General features: G+C 41.5%; 1 protein-coding gene across 2 annotated transcripts; it reads left to right on the forward strand.

Moving 5' to 3' along the window:
* Window positions 1-4,724: 4,724 nt before the first annotated feature.
* SLC38A2 (solute carrier family 38 member 2) lies at window positions 4,725-20,982 on the forward strand. 2 transcript variants are annotated; one of them, XM_058022221.1, is made up of 16 exons: window positions 4,725-4,980; window positions 5,665-5,854; window positions 6,124-6,205; window positions 6,332-6,447; window positions 9,281-9,354; window positions 9,450-9,542; window positions 9,738-9,819; window positions 12,744-12,826; window positions 13,765-13,823; window positions 13,960-14,109; window positions 14,829-14,908; window positions 15,011-15,111; window positions 15,498-15,622; window positions 16,212-16,356; window positions 16,474-16,571; window positions 17,357-20,982. In XM_058022221.1, exons 2-16 carry the CDS (start codon window positions 5,736-5,738, stop codon window positions 17,453-17,455), a joined length of 1,506 nt encoding a protein of 501 aa, XP_057878204.1. In that variant the 5' UTR covers window positions 4,725-4,980; window positions 5,665-5,735; the 3' UTR covers window positions 17,456-20,982. The 2 variants fall into 2 exon arrangements, with proteins under 2 accessions (XP_057878204.1, XP_057878203.1); XM_058022220.1 differs by having other exon boundaries at window positions 16,212-16,571.
* The last annotated feature ends 226 nt before the right edge of the window (window positions 20,983-21,208 follow it).

Below are 21,208 nucleotides of genomic sequence, written 5' to 3' on the forward strand. Positions count from 1 at the left end.
TCTCTGGGAATCCAAATGCATATCTTAATTTATACTCTCTGCCACCAGCAAATGGTAAAAGAACAAAAATAGTAGCTCTTATTCCCATAAGAATCTAAACAAAAATATGTGGAATGGCTTATATAAAATGACAAGAGTTTCAGTTAATTAAAAATACCATTTTCAAAGCTTTTCTAGATTTGTACTATACAAAACAAAAACAAAATAAAACTAAAACAATGCTAAAACTAATAAAAATAAAACAAAAACAAAAGCAAAAACAAAACAAACACCACAACCTTAAAAACTTATGCAAATTTCACACAGGAAAAAACATCAGAGTTTGCTGAGTGGAAAAGATGAATCAAGATTAACAGAGAAACACTATTTTTAAAACTCCTAAAAATGTTACAGAGTTAAAAATATTAAGTAATAACTATTTTTATAGCAGCTGGCAATGTCCATTTAAGGCTGACAATTTCTTGGAGTTGATTAGTACTACATATCACATGCAGCTTTCACTGTTCTGAGTTTATTGCAGTACAACAGCATAATCTGATGGTTTTAAAACTCAGAATTGATCCCTTCTTTTGGCTTAAATCCAAGTTATAATTATAGTAAATGTACTAATTTTTTGAAAGAATAGTGCCGCTTTTATTTTAACATAGTGATCTTGTTGTTTTCATATTGCAAAACTGAAACTAGACTAGAATAAACACAGAGGGAAAAAATTAAGGCTTAAACCAAGTTTAATATGTAGCTCCAACACACCATCACAAAGCCCAAGAGGCAGGATATGCAATCCTGCATTCCTTATGCACTCGTAATACCTCTTGGCTTCAGTGGAAGTTTTGTTTAAGAAAGCATACAATCAGAACCTATAATTTCATTAATTGCACGCCACAGGCAGTCCATGTGAGGTAAGAATCATGAACCAAACTGGTAGGAAGGATGGTGGAACCCATTAGCCCCGCCTGCATCTCTGGGGACCACTGAGTCTCTGCAGCTAAACCATGAATCCTTGCTTTCCCTACTCACCCATACTTCCAGCTCTTCCTCATGACAGACTGCATCTGTCATGCAGACAGTAGTGCAGATGTTTCACTCAGGACACATCACAGCTCTCAGGTCTCTGTTACTGTTCTGCACTACCATCCTTCCCCAGACTCTTGGCGGTACTGAGGGTTTCACCAGATGCAGATCTCTACTCTGTTGGGATTTTTATATTATTCATGCTGGGCACAGACAAAATGAATGTTATGTAGCTATTAGTACAGAGTGCTTTGAAATATTACATATTTCATTAGATATCTTTTGGGCAATTTAGGAAGCATCATCTAAAAGCCCTGTGAACAGACTTTAACAGTATTACTGTACAGATAACTTTTCCATGCATACCATAAACATAAATGACTCTACTGGATGTGTGTTACAGATAGTTTTATGGTATCTCTCAAGATTTACTTATATATGTAGGAAGAAGTAGCATGGAAAAAACCCTTCCATATTATAAAGGCCTTTCATTCGCTAAAACATAAGGGAAAAAAAAGGCACTTGAAAGCTAGTTCTTTTTCTAAATATAAAAACAAATAGTCAAATTTTAAAGGAAACCATTCACAGGATGAAGAATTACAGGTGATGTTACAGTGAGGTGTCAATCTACAGGTAGCTCTCCACTGCAAACTGACATTTAGAAGCACACAGCAGATAGTTCTTCAGCTACAAAACCCCCATTACCTCCCCATATAATAAAGTGAAAACTCTAGTTAATTTCTAGTTGTGTCAGTGAACACAATTCAATTTTTACAACACCTAACTAACAACAAACTAACAAACTTACAGTTTCTTTTACAACAGCCTTAAAACACAAAGCAGGAAGAGAATCTCCAGACTATAAGTAAAAAATTTTATTCTTAACTATCCTAAATGCTCAGACTTTGTAAGGAACCTGCCAGTGTGTCAATGCACACAAAAGAACAAAATAAAAAGTAAACAAATGGAAGGTATAAAAATGAGGGTGAGTTAGGGATAAGGAGGATGAAAAAACAAAGGAAAGGGGGAAAAAAGAACAAAAGAACACTTTAAAAAAGAGAGAAAGAAAAGCATGACAATGAAAACAAATGAATCGTTGAAACTATGGTGGGAGGAACTGATGAATATTAACTTTTATTATTCCGATTACAAAATACATTTCAAAATTGGATGAAACACATTCTGCGTATGTTTTGCCAAGGACATTCTTGGCAATTACAAAGTCAGGAAAATTATAATTCAATCAGTGAGGCATTACTTAAAACCACTTGAAAAAAGCAGATCATTTGAACCAGCAAACAGACTGCATGGGTAAAATTTTACAGACTCAATATTCTGGAGCAGTGCAGATTGCACTCACATGTTGCAGAGTTCCAATAATGGGGCCATTAGAAATACAGCAATTTTTCTTCCTGGGTGCATTTTACCAATCTTTCTTCTAGTAAATGAGCAACGAAGCCTCATCATCGTTTTCTATATAAAATGAGGACAGTTCTAGAAAAAAAAATCAAGCACTTGCAGAGTAGAACTTTTATTTTTCTAAAAAATCTTCTTCTTTAAAAAGAAGATTTAAAAAGCTGTACTTTAAAAGCTGTACTGTCCACGACAACCAGATCACATCTATAAAGATGGTTGCTGTACTTATCATGCGCATGTAGGGCGCTTTACCATGCAGGGAATGTGTGCACTTGCCTTGAAATGGATGATACAATCCTAAAAACGTTACGAATACGTCATTACGTCTGTTGCTACACTAGCAAAACCCACAACAAACAGGTCACCTTGACCTCTGTCATGTACTCTGTAATTTCACAGAACTGCTGACACCCGAAGAATGGGATTGACTGAGAAAGGCGTCAGGCATTCCCATTCCCGTTGGAAAAAGAGTGTGCCCTGCGCTCCCCGCAGTAGTGCTTATTTACATATCGCCGTGACTGCGCTGGGAAGGCGAGCGATGCAGCCTTTTGATTTAACCCGGCGGGTTGCCGAAGCCTTTGTAAATTGCCCGTTGTGCAGTCAGACTTTCGGAGGACCAAAACGCCGTGGACTGGCGCTCCTGGGGGCACTGCACCGCCCCGAGCCGCGCTCCGCAGCCCGGGCGAAGGCGGGCGCCGCGCACCGGCAGGAGCGCAGGGCAGGAGCCGCTCCCAGCCCAGAACGCCGCACGCCGAGCTCGGGGGTCATTGCAATCGCCGCAGCCGCGGAAGCAGGTGCGCCGCCGCCCCTGTGCGCCCCGGGCTGCGCGGAAGGCGCCGCAGCGCGTCCCGCCCGCTGCCGCTCCCGCTCCCGCCGCCGCTCCCGATCACGCTGCCGCCCCGCCGCGCCGCGCTGCGGGGGACGCCCGACGTGCCGCGCCGGATGGGGGCGGGGGACCACTGCAGCGATGGAAAATTTTCGGCTCCTGCATCTCCTGGGCGTGCCCTCGCCGCTCCCCGCCCCTTCCCGGCTTCCACGCCCGCCCCCCATCCCGGCGGCGGCGGGGGCGGTGCAGAATCTTCGGCGGCGGTGGCGGTCGGGTGCCGCCGCTCGGCGCCTTCCCGCCCGCTTCACCCCTGCTTCCCGCCCGCCTGCCTCGGCGACAGTCGCGGGACAGAGTCACCGTCCCCCCGCCCGTCCCCGCCCTGGGGAGGCTCGTGTCCCCGTCAGAGCCGCGGGCACTGCAGGGGGCCCAGGAGCGGGGATGGTGGTGAGGGATTCGCGGTCCCTCGAGGGTGTGAACTGCTCTCGTGTCCCGGCGGCCGCTGCTGCCCCGGCACAGCAGACAGGCAGCCGGCCCTCGCACCCTCCAGGGGCTCTCGATGCTGCAGAAGAAGGGAGCGAGGGCGATAACGCAGGGGGTCAAGCGACTCGGTGGCAAGGCATCCTCCACACTCGAGGCTGGCAGCCCCAGCCTGGCGTGGGAGTGCACTCGTGCGGCGAGGACAGGAGCCGGGGAGGCTGATTTGCACCCCCCTGTCCCGCCAGACAGCAGCCAAGCGGGCCCCCCCTACCCCTGTCAAGCCTCCTTCGGAGCCGTGTCCCTGCACCATGCCTGTGGACAGAAAAACCCCGCCGTCCACTTCCACAGGGGGCCGAGCAGCAAAGCTCTCCAAATCTTCTGGAAAAGGAAGCAGGATGTTCTGTTTCCCCTTCTCTTCCCTGCATGGGGTTTATGGTGAATCACATCACTGGGGGGAGTCTGTCATTCCGGTTCACTTCCCGAAGGAAGCGTTCGGGCAGTCTGTCTGTCGGCTGCCCTCGGGCTCCGGGCCCGCACGTGCGCTGCTGCGGGTGTTAAAAATAGCGAGTGACTGCACCGGGCAGCTATGGTGGGTCCGCGCCGGGGGCAGCCGCGGGGTGGAAGAGGGAGGCAGATCCCGGGTGAACCGGGGGCCACCGGGTGCTGCAGTCACGCTGCGGATGCTGCACTGGGCCGATGGAAGCGCCTCTCAGCGAGAGCGCGTCTGACAAGCACCGCAGCGTCCCGTCTAAAGCAGTGCCCCAATGTAAACACTGGAGAGCTGCTCGGCTCATGTGCCAGCGGCCGCGCTCCCGACCCCCGCCGGTGCCCGGCTCCCAGCCCTCGGCCGCCCCCGCCCGCTGTGCCCCCAGCCCCGGCCCGGGCGGCGGCAGGGGGTCAGTCGGGCAGGGCGGGGGGCGGCGCGGAGAGGGCGGGCGGGCGGGCGGGCGCCGCGCCCCTGCCGTGACACGCCCACATTCCTGCCTGAAGAGCCGCGGCGCCCCGAGGGGGCCGTCAGAGCGGGAGGGACGCCGGAGCGATACGGACGCGAAATTTTCTTTCCTTTTGATACCTCTGACTTTTTTACGCGATTTTTTTTTCTACCTTTATTTATCTAGGGGTTTGTTTTCGCTGACATTTCATAGTTAAGGGCTCTTTTTTCCCTTGCGAGAAGTAGCAGCGCAGACAGGAGAATCTCGTTATTCCGAGGCTTCGGGAGAAACCCTCGCTTTCAAGCTCGTGCGTAGAAGGTACGGCAGGGGCTGGCTATTACCGGGCCGCCAGGAAGAACGGGGTGACTTTTCGGACGGAGCGCGGCTCGTCCTTCGCGCCTTTGTGCGGTGGCAGCGCCCCGGCTTGTCGCCAAGACCCTGCCGGGCTCCGCCGAGACGCGCGTAGGGATGCGCCGCCGCCGCATCCCGGAAAGGCGGCAAACCCGCAGAGCGACTGCGGCGCGACGCGGTGCCGCGACCGGTTTGCGTTTTCCCGTTGGAAACGCCGGGTCGCGCGGTGTCGCCGGCGGGGGGGGCGGGAGGTAAACACAGGGAGGGACAGCCGCGGGGCGGGAGGCTCCGGCAGCCGATGTGACAATCGCGCATCGGTGTTGCATCAGTCTGCTCTCCGCTATCGGGGCGGGGAGGCGGAGGGGGGGGGAGGGGGGGAGTGCGGCGTGGCGGTGCCGCCGTCTCGGTGCCGCTGTCTCGGTGCGGTGCCGGTGCCGCTGTCGGTGCCGGTGCCGCTGTTGGTGCCGGTGCCGGTGTCGGTGTCGGTGCCGGTGCGGGCCGCGCGCCCCCGCCCCGCGCGGGGCTCACCTTTGTCCGCGCGCCCCCCGCCCCGCGCGCCTGGTACTTTTCCACTCGGCGGCGGGCGGGGGCCGCGGGGCCACGTGACGGGCTCGCGCCCGCTGCGGCACTGACGTCGCCTCCCGCCCCCAGGCAGGCGCGGCGCGTCCCGCCCGCAAGGACAAAAGAGCGGCCCGGCCCCGGCCCCGACCCCCGCCGCCAGCATGAGCAGCGCCGAGATGGGCAAGTTCAACATCTCGCCCGACGAGGACAGCAGCAGCTACAGCTCCAACAGCAACGACTTCAGCTACCCCTACCCCACCAAGCCGGCTGCCATGAAGAGGTGAGGGGGCTCCCGCGCCGGGCGGCGCCGGGCGGGGACCCGGCGGTGCCGAGCGTCCGTCGGCGAATCCGTACGGAAACACGGGAAGCGCTGCGGCCGGGGACGGGCGCGACGCTCCGCGCCCTTACACCGTCGCAGGTGGGGTGGTTCTTTCGGGGTCATTCCGTCGGTTTTTCCATTTCCCTTCGAAATGGATCGGAAATGCCGATCGGGAAGTGAATGCGTAAGGTTCCCGTAAGAGTCACTAATGATGTAACGTTGTTTTGCAGCCACTATGCAGATATTGATCCGGAAAACCAAAATTTCTTGCTCGATTCCAATCTTGGAAAGAAGAAATACGAAACTCAGTATGTAAGTACCCGGCAATGACGTTCCAAATAAACAAACAAACAAACAAAAATGTACTGCCAATTTTATGTTTATTTCTGAGATGACTAATAACTCTCTATTAACTATTACCTATCCATCTTTCCTCAGCATCCGGGTACTACTTCCTTTGGAATGTCAGTATTTAATCTGAGCAATGCTATTGTGGGTAGTGGCATCCTTGGTCTTTCTTTTGCCATGGCTAACACTGGAATTGCTCTTTTTGTGTAAGTATCTTTTGATTCATCAAAATACCCTCATCTTTCTGGTGTGTAATTCATATTCATATTCAATGGAAAAATACATGGTGTAAGAATATGACCCCATAGAAAACATCCAGTAATTTTCATAGGTGCAGAATTGCACTTTAGGCTTGTTTTGAATTTAAGGATTGTGATACATTCAGAAGAACCTGCAAAAATTAAACCGATTCATTGCAAGTTCTGCAACCCTCAAAAACGTTTTACAGTGAATTTTACTTGACTTAGCTGTAGTTTCTCCATTAATAACTGATAGACTTCCCCGGAAACTTGTATTATCCAAGTTCCAATCAGGGATGTGGTCTCGCTTTCCTCAGCTGACATCACTGTGCCTACAGAGTTACAATGTACTTAACCAATAAAGAAGTCTGTTTTATTGCTGTGCTCTCACTCTCTTCAGGGGCATGGTTTCAGTTACACCTATAAAAATTTCTGTCTGCCTGCAAGGAAGGGGTGTGGAATAACCAGCCTGTCTTTATTGGCCTGTCTACACTGGCAAAAGCTTTGAGGTGTAGGGCAGAACTACAGAAGTGTAATTGGAAATGACATGAGGATCCAGTTATGTGCTTTTAAATGTCTTGGGAAGTACATTTTTCATGTATTGGAGGCAGTTCAGCTCACACAACATGTATTATCAGTGACTTGACTGCAAATGAGTATCCATGGGTATGTTTAAAGGAGCTTTGTGTTTTTATCCTGGAAATAGATCAATGTGCTGAATGTTCAAGAACATGTGAAGAGCAATGTTTAGTTCAAAATTTCCCTGACTCTGCTGCCAGATTTCCAGAAAGTAGGTCAGATTTACTTCCAGATGTTTCACAGTGTATGGGGTGGTGCTCAAGTTTCCTGAGGAAACTACCTATGTGTGAATTTCGGATTAAAGGATTTTGAACACATGGTGATTTGTTAATCTTTTACTAAGATTTTCACTTGCTTAGGTGATGCTAAACTGAAATAATGACTTAGCGTGAGTCTAGAATAATTATTCATGCTCTAAAGATGTTCTGCAGCACATGAAAGCTAATCAATATAATGCACATTAGAATGTCTCTGAGGAGAGGAAAAAAGAGCATTTAAGGTTAGCTATTTGAACAGACTTCGAGGGTCCTCTTTTCTGAGGAAAAAAATGTTTAAAACTGTCAATTTACCAATTGGATGCTGAGGCAATTTAGTTGCTTTTTATTTCCAGATGCTGCATTCAGATCTTGTTCGCATTAGTGCTGTTTCAAAGACAAACTAGCTTGTTACCTTTCAAAACTTGTAGATGGTACAGTTCTGAGGCAGGAAAGCAGTTAATCACAGATGATACTGAGGATTTATGATGACAGTGAGGGCATTACAGGCAGCCCTTAATAACTAGGTTGCAGAATCAGATCCAGATGCAGTTGATTAGGGCAGTAAGTTCTTCGAAGACTGTGGAGGCACTTGTGTAAGTGCTGTGACTTGTCACTTGTGTCAGCACTAAATAAATGAATAGAATGGTCTGGAAGCCAGAAACAGAGAGCTTGAAGATGAGTTTGCTGACTGATCTTGTCTGCACTGTAGGCAGCGATTCCATGTTAGGACTGAGAGGCCCAGGGTCTGTGCTGTTTTAAAGTAGTGTAACCCTGGCACATCTCTGCTGAGCTGTTTCTACACGATGGCTGAGTCAAATCCTAGTTAATCTCTACCTGTCAGAAATAGAGAGGTTTATTTGTGTGCATGTGTTAGTGTTAGTGAATTGGCGCAGTAACGTAAGTTTCCTACGCAGATCTGTGAAGCTTCTCAGATCTTTTTGTTTCCAGTTCTTTGTGCTGCATTTACTAACTTTACCAACATTAAAAATGACACAAAAGGAAATGTATTCTGGGAAGCAAAGTTTGCCCTTTTTAAGCCATTTTTGATATGCTGATTCTCAGGTTTCCTATTAAGCAAAATGCTTGTATTGGTATAAGAAAGACCAGGGTTTTTTATTTAATGCCTTGTAATTTTCCACTGTGTTCTCCAGCAGCCGAGAAGTCCCCCCTAGCGTGCCACTCCAGGAAGTGCATTTGTTGTGGGAGAGATTTGTTGTTGAGAGACCCGAATTTTAGGTGATGCAAATGTGCTTCTGGAAATAATATGCATTGCCTGTAAAAGCTGTGGGGAAGATAAACAAGCCACTAGCAATTCCCATGTAAGCACATCTGAAGAGTTAATTTTTGAGGAAAGAATTTTTTTAAATGGCAATAGATGTGTATTTTCATTTGAAAACACAGCTGTCAATGAGTCTGAATTTTCAGTCAATTCTTTAAGGCTTTTGCAGTTTCATCCTTACGTAAAAGAAGAACATAACACAGGTTTAAGCTGAAAAGCTGATTTTTTTTTAAGACCAAGAGATAATCTTCACTTCAGCTGTAGTTAGCCTCAGTGTTGAACAGGGGCAGGAAGACGGGGAAAAATACAGTTTCTTAAAAGGATGCAAACCTTCCCCTCCACCTGCACGCATTCCCATTGATACTTTGCTAAGTTATTTATTACCAAATATAGCCAAGTACAATAGCCTGACTCTTGGTGGTGGTTATGCTACTTTAGACTGAACAGAATCGTTGTTCAAGCCTACAGTAGAATTTCTTTATATGCTTCTGAAATGCAATTTAGTATAAAATCCTTTCTATACACGGCATTAATTGGGTTTTCAGAACACTTTTAGCTGACCTTAGAATCCTTCCCCATATAATATCCTAATATGGATAATGTTTATATTTGATACATTTTTATTTAATAAGGTTACAATAAGTCTTTATGGTTATTACAGATTTGTGTGTTTTTCTCTCCCCAGGATTCTCCTGCTGTTTGTCTCAATATTTTCTTTGTATTCAGTGCATCTTCTTCTGAAGACTGCCAATGAAGGAGGTATGGCAAATTACTCTTACAAATACGTAGTATTTGTTTCTTATGGTATTTTCTTGAAATACACCCCTCCAATGGGATATCGTACTTTCTTTTAGGATCTTTATTATATGAACAGTTGGGAATGAAGGCTTTTGGTATGGCTGGAAAACTTGCTGCTTCTGGATCAATTACAATGCAGAACATTGGAGGTGAGGACAAGATCTTAAAATGTCTGTACTGTCAATAGTGATTGTTCCCTGCTTATTCTTGGAGACTTATTTGTCACACAACATGTGTTCATTAACTACTTGTGTTCAAGTGAAGTTATGAAACATGTTATGTGATTCTTGCATCGTGTGGCATATTCTATATTTGTAATGATCTATGATGTTATTCACCTACAGCTATGTCAAGCTACCTCTTCATAGTGAAATATGAGTTACCATTGGTCATCAAGACATTTATGAACATCGAAGAGACCACAGGGTAGGTGTTAGAACTCCTCATCAGAGAAACTATTAGGAGAAACAAATACGGAGACTGTATATACTTTTATATGAAGACCACGTTCGGTACACCATAGGGTAGCTTCTTATTCAGACAGATACAGTAAGTTTTCCCTTCCCCTGAGTGCTTCACTTCATTTAGGTCCAGCCTTACCTGGGGAAAGGGTAGAAAAATACAGGTATTGCATCATATTGCAGAAAGCTGTTCTGTAAAGAACATCAGGTAAGTGTTAATGTATGTACCAGTCAGTACATACACTTGATGAGGAAAGATAAATGTGATTGTGGTTGGTTTTTTTTGTTTTGTTTTGTTGGGTTTTTTTAATTTATTAATGCATTCAAAATTGTTTGGTCTGATTAATTTAGTTTTCTAGTATCAATACTGTGGCAAGTGATTAAATGTAAGACTAAGGTGCAGTTATGGAAGGAATGTCTTAGGGAACAGTTCTCAAAAAGATTCAGAGACTAAATATTGACCTAAACCAGAGTTTATATACCTACGACTAGAGTGGTAGATGCCTTGCCATCTAGCCCTGGAGACACCTTGACTCCAGAGTGGCTTTCCTGCTTGGCTTTAAAAAGGGATTCATTTTATCTAACCCTATTTTGAGTTCACCATTACAATGGTCCTAGTACAATCAGGGGAGAAGGGTGATCCTCTGTAGTGATCAATTTGGCGCACCTGACTTAGACACATTTTGTGCGTCTCCAAAGAACAGGTGATCATATCACTCTGTATTGAGAGGGTGTGTAAAAACAAGATGCCTGAGTTCAGATGGATAGAGTTAAGTGCTATAAATCTCACTCTTCAGAGTTGTACTTCTGTGCCTTGTCCTGAAGTGTCCCAGTCTTGAGAGGGCTGAGCAGCTCAAGACTCCAACTTACACCTAAGCCTGAGTTCAGAAGGTAGGCATTTTTCTGCCGTGTTCCCCAAGGGGTTCAAGCCATTTGGTGGTGTTCATTCAGCTTGCTGATAAATACTGTCATAATAACAGTGCTAGCCATATTTTTTTTCCTTTCTTTTAATTTTTTTAAATGTACTCAAATACTGCACCTACCCTATTTACTTAGTAGTGTTATGTTTACAAATTCTTTGCTGGGAAGTTTAATTTCTCTCCTTTGGCTGAATTCAAATCCATATTTTTCAATTCTTAATAGAGCCCCTGAAGTAGCCAGTATTTAGAAGGGGGCTCGGAGGCAAATATTTTTTAACTGTCCCATCTTCAGTAAAGAATTCAAAACTGGTTGCAATTCAAGAGGGAAAGTTAAAGTCTGTGAATCTCTCTGGATACAGCTGCTGCTCTGCAAATCTGGCAGAGAAAATTAAGAAATTGCCATCTCTGTCTTAAATGCTTTCTTGTTGGCTGGCACTAGGTACACTGATTTAAAGTAAATATTTTCTCAGTGCTCTGGCAATCGTGAACCCCATTTAACTGACTCTCTCCATGCATTGCTTAGGGGAGTCTGGGTGGCTATCATTGGCATGGATTCCACTCTGGCAGCCTGGGGCCCGAAATGTAAGCACTTACCTGTTTGAGTGTCCCAAAATAATGTTTACTGTAAAAAAACTTCTGGACTTCTGAGACAATATTGTAAATACTAGCTCCATTATTAAAATTTGTTTAGCGACTTCTAAAGTACTTGGCTATATTTTAAAACTGCACAATCCCATTCTTTACTCTTCAGGACGGAAAAACTTTGAAGTCCTTGATCTGAAAGTCCTGATGGCCTCTCTATGGTATGCACAATAGCAGTGCATGTTCTTGTGATTGTATCAACTGCAAGAAATTTCTTTGTTGTGATTTCTTTTAAATTTGCCAAAAGTCTACTATGTTTTAAAAAAAGACAACAAAAGGTGTATGGTGTCAATGTCCTATACATCTGAAGTTTTTAAAATAATACTCCTTTTTTACATCTAGTTATCCCCGGTAACCATCTGAGGAAAGAGATGACTACATCATTTTTGCATTTATTATGTAAATCCAGAGCAAGTCTGTTAATTATTCCATATTTCCATTACCATATAAAAGGCTATAATTCAGCAACTGAGTTTGCATATACAAATTTCAAATTAAATTTTTTACCTAAATAGCATACAGTACATTTTAAAATAAGTACTGTTAAATTATATCATAATAGGATGTAAAGTATTAATACTTGGGAATAAATGTGTAACTTAGTGTTACTTTAATTGCTTAAAGCATATAAGATGGTCCTGTAGGACTTCGTTTTTATGTGTTTCAAAAAAGATGTTAATCTTCTAATGCTCAAAAATGTTTTGTGAAAAACATTTTTCTGCTTCTTACAGAAAAAATGGCAGAAATGTTCTGAAGGAAAAAGCCCCTGAAGTTCTTACCATGTTTTCCCTACTGAAAGGGACGAAATGTGCCTCCAAGAGACTCCCAGTGCTTGTTGGAGTTTTCTCAGCCAGTGGGCTTGAGCTATTGCCTTACCTTCAGCCCTCACCTGTTTTTCTTTAATTCCCACAGGGCACCCAACAGAATTTTATTTCCATTAAAAAAGGAAACCCTGCTGGGGCCCTGCAGTATTCTAACACATCTGGAGAGTTGGGAACCAGCATTTAAGAAAATTATATTTTTTCTGTGATTGATCCCACTTGACTTTTTTTCTAACCAATCATTTACTTTTCTGTCTTCTGATTTCCAGATGTTATAATTTTTATAAAAGGACACTAAAGGAAAGGCACAATGCAGGTTTGGGGTGAGATAAGAAGCTATTGTAGGGTGTTAGGTCCATATAGGAAATTAAATGCTGTCACTTGTGACATCAGGTAGTGCATTTTTTTAAGGAGCCATATGTTGTAGAAAATAAGAGAGAAGACTAAACTGCAAATGCATTTTTTAAATACTTGATTACTTAGAAATATTACCTTCTTTTCTACAGAGAATGGTATCTCAATGGTGACTATTTAGTGCTGCTGGTGTCTGTCATTCTCATTCTTCCCCTGTCCCTGCTGAAAAATCTAGGTAAGTAGTAGAGAGCATTTAAAATAAAAACCCATTGGAAGAACTGTGGTGAAATGTGTTGATGCAATGTTTGAGTCTTGAAATGCTGTGTGAATTAATAGCTGTCTCCAAACTTGTGACTTGGGACTAATTAGCATTTAGGTAATTGCTATCAATCTCCTTGAAGAAAGGAAAAAAAAAACCAAGACAAGTATACTAAATTACAGATGTGTTTGTGGAAGATGAAAAGACAGCAGATAGGATTATTTCTGTTCTTATCACAAAACTTGACCTATTTTGGTCAATGGTGAAATACTAAAATATTGTTACCAGCTATCCTGTAACAGCCTTCAAAGAGTAGGGCTGCTAACTCTGGGCAGCATCTTCTCATTTTAGATCCTGAGGAGTAACAGAATGTTCATGCCAGATGCTTTATCTGAAATAGCTGTAATTCAGTGATATATGTGAATAATTCAGATAACAGGCTGTTTATTCAGAGAATCCTGTAGTCGAACTTCAGTAACTGAGAGTCTCAATGTGAATCACTCTCTCAAATTACTATTTTCTAGAAGTAAATCAGTAAAAACAGAAGGAAAAAGGCTAAGTTACCCGATTGTGTGTGCTGTTAAAATTAATCCTATATCATTCTTAGTATACAATAAACAATTCATATGGTTGCTGCTGTGAGATTTTTTAGTTTGTTTCCTTTTCTTGTAAGTTAAAAAGTTTAACATTACAGACTCACTGTATGTACAGACCCTAATATGTCTTTCAGAACCTTCAGATCTGGGTTGGGATTAGCAGAAACTCAATGAATAATTAATTTGTTCTGTGTAATGCTGAGGAAATGACAATCTAAAGAGATCACTTGACAGAATATATTTTGCCATTCTGTTTTGACTTGAATGATGTTTCTGTTAATTATATCTTAGATTTTTTTTTGTCTTTCTTGATCACAGGGTATTTGGGCTATACCAGTGGATTTTCCTTGCTTTGCATGGTCTTCTTTCTGATTGTTGTAAGTATAATCTTGTAAACTTGTTGTAAACTTTACAGTGCTTGTAAAACTGCATTTCAAAGCGAAATTAAGCAGTTTCTAAAAATTTTCACATCTTGCATTAGTCAAAGTAATAAATACGTGGCTTTATTTCTAGGTCATTTGGAAGATGTTTCAGATTCCTTGTCCTGCGGACAGTGTCATCATGAATGTGACATTACTTAATGCAACAGTGGCACCTTTGGTAGCTGAAAATATAACAAGTGAGGATATGTGCAAGCCAAAATATTTCATCTTCAATTCACAGGTAACTGACCGAAAAAATCAGATACTCTGTGGAGAATAACTGAGAACAAGTATGCAGTAGATAAATAATTTTTCTTTCAAGCAGTTGCCCAGTTTTAAAATCGGGATGTGTTAAGACTTTCTGTTCCAGTAGACTTGGACACTGTTTACCTCATGGAGACTGGGTTTTTCCACATGCCCAATACACAGAAATTAGAGGAGCTTGGAGTGCCTGTTCAAGTGGCAAAAAACACATCTCTCACTCTTTAGCACAGCATTTCTCAAGCTTTCTCAAAAAAGTTAATGAAGCATTTTAATAAGTAGATTGCAGAACAAAATGAAGAAAATTGTAGAAGTGTGCAAATAGGATGTTTGACTTGTTCCCAGTCACAAATTCTTGACTCATGAATGCTCCCAATTACAGTGATGAATCTCCATGTGTAATACACAATAGCAAGTTCAAGATCTAATCACTTTTAAGCCTGTGAGTTGCTGAAAATAATTTTGAATGCAAATACATTCACCTCACTGTGGAATTCAGTGAAATTTGAGATTATTTGGTACCTCTTGATCTGGGTTTAAGAAAATATGAACTTGTTTAAACTTTTTCTGCAGTTTTCATTGTAAAGAATAGCTGGTCTTTATTACCAAATAAGGCCAAAACTGAAGAATCTCCTGATGATTTTGTAAAGTAAATTTCTAATGTCTGTTGAGATACTTAAGAAACTTTTTTTTTTTCAGACTGTTTATGCTGTCCCAATCCTAACATTTTCCTTTGTCTGTCATCCTGCAATTCTTCCTATTTATGAAGAACTGAAAGGGTAAGTGTTAGATATAGATTTGTAATTTCACTAAACAAACAAATAGAGTACGAAACAAATAGAGTATGTTCTCACCACTAACAATGTTACTTTTTCTTACAGCCGAAGCCGTAAAAGAATGATGAATGTGTCCTATGTATCTTTTTTTGCCATGTTCCTCATGTATCTGTTGGCTGCTCTCTTTGGATACTTGACATTTTATGGTAAATATTGTCTCTCTGCTTTCTTTGAATGACTTATGTTCTGCAAAATCAGAGTGTTATTTTAAAAATAGAACAAGCAAGCATTTACTATGCAGTCTAAATATACACTGTTACTTGGGCTTTTTTTTTAGTACTTCTGTAAGTGCACACCCTAAAGGAGATCAGTAATAGAATTAGGCCCAAGACATAGGATTAAAATTGGATTAAGCCAGATTCTGTGCCTCCAAGTCATTCCTGTGTAATATGGATACATTCTTACAGGAGCTCTTGAGGCTTTCAGTTCATATCGATTATGTAACTGTAAAATTTGCGTGGAATCTGGAGCAGAAACACATGTTTAAGAAGTATGTCAACAAAATCTAACTAAAATACTGTTTTCTTTATAGGAAAAGTTGAACCAGAGCTGCTTCACACCTACTCTGCTTATCTGGGTGCTGATGTTCTCCTGCTTATTGTGCGTCTTGCTGTACTTATGGCTGTCACCCTCACTGTACCTGTAGTTATTTTCCCTGTAAGTAATTATTTTTTAAACAACTATACTGCTGCAGTCATTTAGTGATTTGGCAACTCCTGTTTATTACTTGAAAAACTGAAGAGTTTTTCTCTTAACTGAAAAAGGAAATTTATTCTGCTAAACTTGATAAATTTTAGCTATACTGTTAATTCAATAAATATGTAACATTTACTAAACAGTAATACAAATATATTCAGTTATACAGTTTTCCTGGTATGATTATATTGGAGAAATGAAACAGATTGCCCCTCTATAAAAAAGCTTACACTGTTGTATAATCAGTTTACAGAAGCCAGCATGTTTTTGTACATACCTTGTGGTGGCAATCTGGCCATTTATGTGTATATTGTTGAGCAGCGTCCCTAGATGGCACAAAATTTCCTGGAATTTTTGTTCAAACCAGATACTTTTCCTTGTTGGTTTTTTTTCTCCATATTATTTTGTCTTTCACCTTCTATTAAAATCTGAAGCATTCAGGAAAGTTATGTTAAAATACTTTCAGAAGGGAGGTCTAATTCAGGTGCCAAATCACTGTCTTCCAAAATGAAGACTAAACTGTCTCTTTTTTTCCCCCTGTCTTCCAAAGATCCGCAGTTCCATTACCCAGCTGCTGTGGGCAGGGAAGGAGTTCAGCTGGTGGCGTCACTGTTCCATTACCATTTCTCTCCTGGCATTTACCAACCTGCTCGTTATCTTTGTCCCTACTATTCGAGACATCTTTGGATTCATTGGTAAGCATTTTCTTATCACATCAAGCAGTCTTTTGCATTTCAGAAAAGGCAGTTCCAGTCTAATTAGAGTATATTTACCTGTTTATGAGTATTTATTTCCATGCTTTTTCTCTACAGGTGCTTCTGCGGCTGCCATGCTGATCTTTATACTTCCTTCTGCCTTCTATATCAAATTAGTGAAGAAGGAACCAATGAAGTCAGTGCAAAAGATTGGGGTATGTATAGACAAATATGTAACTACTATAGACAACTATGTAACTAAGAATTTGCTTACTAATTCAAAACAAAAAAAATAAGTATCTTCATGATTTATGAATTTTGAACTCCTGTTGAAGGTAGTCAGTGAATTAGCATTTAATGTTATCTTGTGTAGTTGCAAGGAGCTGCGGGAACTCAAAACCAAGGAACTGGCCATCACAAGACTCAGTTCACTTCAGTGACTTCTCTCAGCCCCGGCCCCAAATCTCAACAGTAGCTGGGTCATTCTGTTGCTGCTAAGAGACAGATTTTAACAGAATACCCTAAGAACTGTATTTAAAGAACCTTAACATTCTTCAAATATTCTTTTAAGACTTATTTACATAGTTTTCTGCATAAAAGCTCATATCTGCCAGTTGTTTGGGTTATCTTGATTGTTCTTGGAGCTCTTACTAATCGTAGACATAGTGACTTATTATGCAGTCAGATATACTGAGACAGTCAAGTTAGCACAGTGGCATAGCCTGACTGGTTATCAGCAGCTACATTCACTTCCCTTAGCTGAGGATGAGGTCTGCTATATTGAAAATAAATATACTTTCTGATTTGAGGAAGGACCCCAAATATGAGAAAGACACTTAGCTCCTTGTCATTGACTTGATCTCTTGTCTCTTTTACTTTGTGCTCTGTGAGCAATGGCATTTGTGCTAGTTCATGGGCATGAATTTATAGGTGAATGTTGTGTTTTACCAACAGTGTCATAGCAGAATCTGAAATACTTCTTTTATGTTTTCTTTTTCAGGCTTCATTCTTCTTTCTAAGTGGTATACTTGTGATGACTGGGTGTATGACACTGATTATTCTAGACTGGATCCAGAATGTTAAATCTGATGGCCATTAACTGCCCTGATTTAATCTCTGTAATACACCACTTCAAATGCCAGTGTTCACTCAGAAACCTACTGGGAATGAAAACGAGCTATTCAGCTTCCTTTAAAAGGCAGATTCTTTGTTGATGGTTCTTCTGATTGTAGAATATCTGAACTGTGTCTTTAAGGAACTATTCTGCATGATGGAAGTGGATATTGACATCAAACCACGTGAGTGTCTGGCTGAAGGAAGTGACAACTTTATTCCATTCCAGAGAATGGACAGAACTCTCTGTAGACTTTTATCAAGCCATGTTTGGCTTTCGTCATTGTTACTTGGATATTTTGTTATTTTACTTGAATGTGCCTAATGGAACCATTTGATGTGAGAAAGAACTCTTTAATTTACAGCAAAGTGTTTAAATAACCAATGAGAGAGCAAGAGAAAGAGAGAAACACTATTATTTTTTGTACCAAAAATTCTTATGGACCTCAAAAGCACTATTTTGACTTTAAGAAACATTTTTCTAAAAAGAATGAAAAAATAACATAGAAGAGCTTGGAAAAATATTTAATTAGTGTCCTAAATTAAACTTAGTTTGACTTTCTTGATCTCTTAACTCATGTCACCAGTGACAGGACCCAAGGAAAGGGCATGAAGCTGAGTCAGGGAAGTTTAGGTTGGATATCAGGAAAAGGGTTTTTTACTCAGAGGGTGGTTGGGCACTGGAACAGGTTCCCCAGGAAAGTGGTCACAGCACCAGCCTGACAGAATGCAAGAAGTGTTTGGACAACTCTCAGGCACATGGTGTGATTCTTGGGGTGTCCTGTGCAGAGCCAGGAGTTGCACATGGTGATTCTGATGGGTCCTTTCCCTCAATATACTTTGTGATTCTGTAGAGGCATAATTAAAAGAAATTTTATTTTTAAAATGCTTCTAATGACCAAAACAGAAAATAAGCCAATTCAGGTCAAAGTTTTCGGATACTAAATGCTTCCTGTGAAGCTCCCTTAGAGAAAATAATCCTGAAAATCATTTCAGACTTACATAAGTAACTAGAGTTACCAAAAATGGTGTGGAAATGCAAATTTTCAAACTTCAAAAAAACCTACCCTTTATAAAAGGGTACATTTGAGAAAAGCGTAGGTAATCTAAAATTGAAAAGATGGCATTAACATTTCCCTTCTTGAGGTACTCAGTAGTGCAATTGAGTAAAACAGGGTCTGGGGTTTTTGCTTTTTGGGTTTTGTTTTCCTGTTATAGGTAGAAACTGAATGGCACTGGAGCATATGATGCCATTAATACAAAATTTCCTCCTCAAGTTCCTTTTATTATTAAGGTCCATTGTCAGTTGTAACAATGTTTGTTGGGATTTTTTTCTATCCAATCTATCTTGAAACACTCTGTAGGAAAACAAAAAAGTCCTAATGTAGTCTTCTAGTTGTATAATATTTAAAAACTGTACAGTATTTCTCAAATTCCTCATCCATTATTGGATTTTGAATTACTTGATTATTCTGTTTCTGAGTCAAATTCACAAAATAACTGCACCAATATTTCATGCTTGGTACAAACTCTCTTCACATACACAACTGGGATTCCTCTTCCAATTTATACTGTGTAGTAGTATTAAAGATAACCTCATAGACTGGATAGTCATCTCATACTTGTTTGCTTCAGAAATAGACATGTTTCTAGTGAGCCCTATCTGATGAAGCAGGTGCTGTATGGTTGTGATGAGCTATTTTGTTTCTAGTGCATGTTTGCTCTTTCATTCTTGTCCCAGGTTGAAGAGAGGTAGCATTTGTATAACAGTGTACTTGGCTTATAAGAGGTTCTCAAACAGCAATATTGGGTACAAAAGCCTAGATAGAGATTATTAATGAAATAGTCATGGCAATGTGGTCAACTGTCTTCATCTGACACGATGCTTTAAAAATCTCATTTATGAAGTCCCACTCAGTCATCGTGTCAGGGAGACCAAGTAAAGGCCTGTAATCCATTGATTAAACAGTGCCTGAGACTTTTTTGCTCTTGTAGAATTAATCAGAAATAAATCTAAACAATAGTCACCATTTGGCAGATAATGTCAAGCTCTGCCCAGCCATTTAAAATCTATGGAGAAACAACTGCAGGTATTTTGTATTGATACTTCTGCATGACTGTAAGTACTGGTCACTAAGACTATATTGTAAAACTGTAATGACAAGTTAGATTCCTCATGTGTTATTTGTATAATTAATTCAGTGGTACTCAACTGGCAATTAATGATCCTGGAGTCAGCACTGACTAATGCTCTGTAGGTACTTCTCTGCCTCAGGTACTGTACATCCATGGCTAACTATCCCATGTTACCTGATCTCCACAGAAGTGCTGAGCACGTGCCTCCTCAGTACTTTGGCAGCTTTTCTTCTTCCTCCACAAATGTGTAAAGGTGGAAGAGGATTAAAATGTTGTCTACCTTTGAGCAATTTGTAGCACATAAGGGATGAAATTCTTCCCTTTAAAAAGAGGAAAGAACGTGAGAAATATCCTCCTTTCTCAGAGCAACCATAGAAGAGGAAGGAGTTGTTAGTAAGAAGTTACTACCAAGTCCTTCTTGGCAACCAGAAGGGAAGAAGATTATTGCGATGACACCTCATAGTGTATTGTACATGTCACTAATTCTCTGAATGTAGCAATTTCCAGATTATACATTATGTGTTATATAATTTGATGACTGACTCTTCACCTGCAACAGTTGAGTTCCACTTGGCTGGGTCGATTTCCAACATGTGATTTTTTTTTTTTAATTATTATTTTTTCCAAACCTGTCTGTTTAAAGTTACCTACATTGCAAACCACCTAAAAGAGCAGCTTCAGTATTAAACCACTGTTCTGTCACCTCAGTTAGACATTACTGTCTTCCATGATATTTCAGTCATAAATGTAACATGTTATTTATAAAGCATTAATCCATTAAAACTAAAACTATTTTTCAATATTTATGATAGTCTATGTACATAAATTGTATGTGTGTATATACTGTAAGTATAATGTATATAATGTAGGTTTGGAGTCCAGAATTTATGTATATATTCCTCTCTCATTACTGATTGTTACAGCATTTCAAGGAGTTGTCCATGTTGTACATCTGTGTAACAGCTGTCAAAGGAAAGAGCCTTTTTCAACAGTGTAATGCTTACAGAGATGAAAGGAGTGTGTATTGCCTAAGGTGTGTAAGAAAACACTAAGACTGTATTTATTACAAATGTATATGTTGCAATAAACACCGGAATCACTTGGGTCCATAGAAAGCATTGTCGAGGTTCATGTGTACTTTCTCTCTCTGAAATTCACCATGGATGTTAGGGTTCCCTGAATGCAGCAGTTAGCCACCTCTGCGATCCAGCGCGCGTCCCTCCCGCGGTACATCCGTGTACATATGTAAATACCCACCCTCCTGGGAGAGGCCAGCAGCCTAGCTACCACTGCTGGCTAGACTGGTGGCCAGCAGCACAGTTTCAATGAAACATTGTATGTTTGTTTTAACTGAAATAAATAAACAAATAATCCTAAGCAAGGGTGTGATGTTTTTCTTGGGGGAGGCATTTGGAGGATTTTCTTTAGAGATGATGCTAAAAGTGTGCCTTTGCTTTCATGTATATTTAACTTACTGAGCACTTTTCAGAAGAGATGGGGAGGAAAATGGTATGCAACTATATCCAATGACACTACAAGGGTAAAGTGAACAAGTCTGGGCATGAGAGATCAAATTCCACAAGGAACTTGCATTAAGTAATTT

Source organism: Melospiza georgiana, chromosome 4 (genome assembly GCF_028018845.1).
Source record: "Melospiza georgiana isolate bMelGeo1 chromosome 4, bMelGeo1.pri, whole genome shotgun sequence".
Taxonomy (NCBI): Eukaryota; Metazoa; Chordata; class Aves; order Passeriformes; family Passerellidae; genus Melospiza; species Melospiza georgiana.

What these genes read in the sequence shown, in the direction of transcription:
- SLC38A2 (XM_058022220.1), top strand. Translation starts at nt 5,736, where the DNA reads ATGAGCAGCGCCGAGATGGGCAAGTTCAACATCTCGCCCGACGAGGAC. An exon ending in GAAGACTGCCAATGAAGGAG is followed by an intron (nt 9,355 to 9,449) that starts GTATGGCAAATT and finishes ACTTTCTTTTAG; the next exon opens with GATCTTTATTATATGAACAG. An exon ending in TACAATGCAGAACATTGGAG is followed by an intron (nt 9,543 to 9,737) that starts GTGAGGACAAGA and finishes ATTCACCTACAG; the next exon opens with CTATGTCAAGCTACCTCTTC.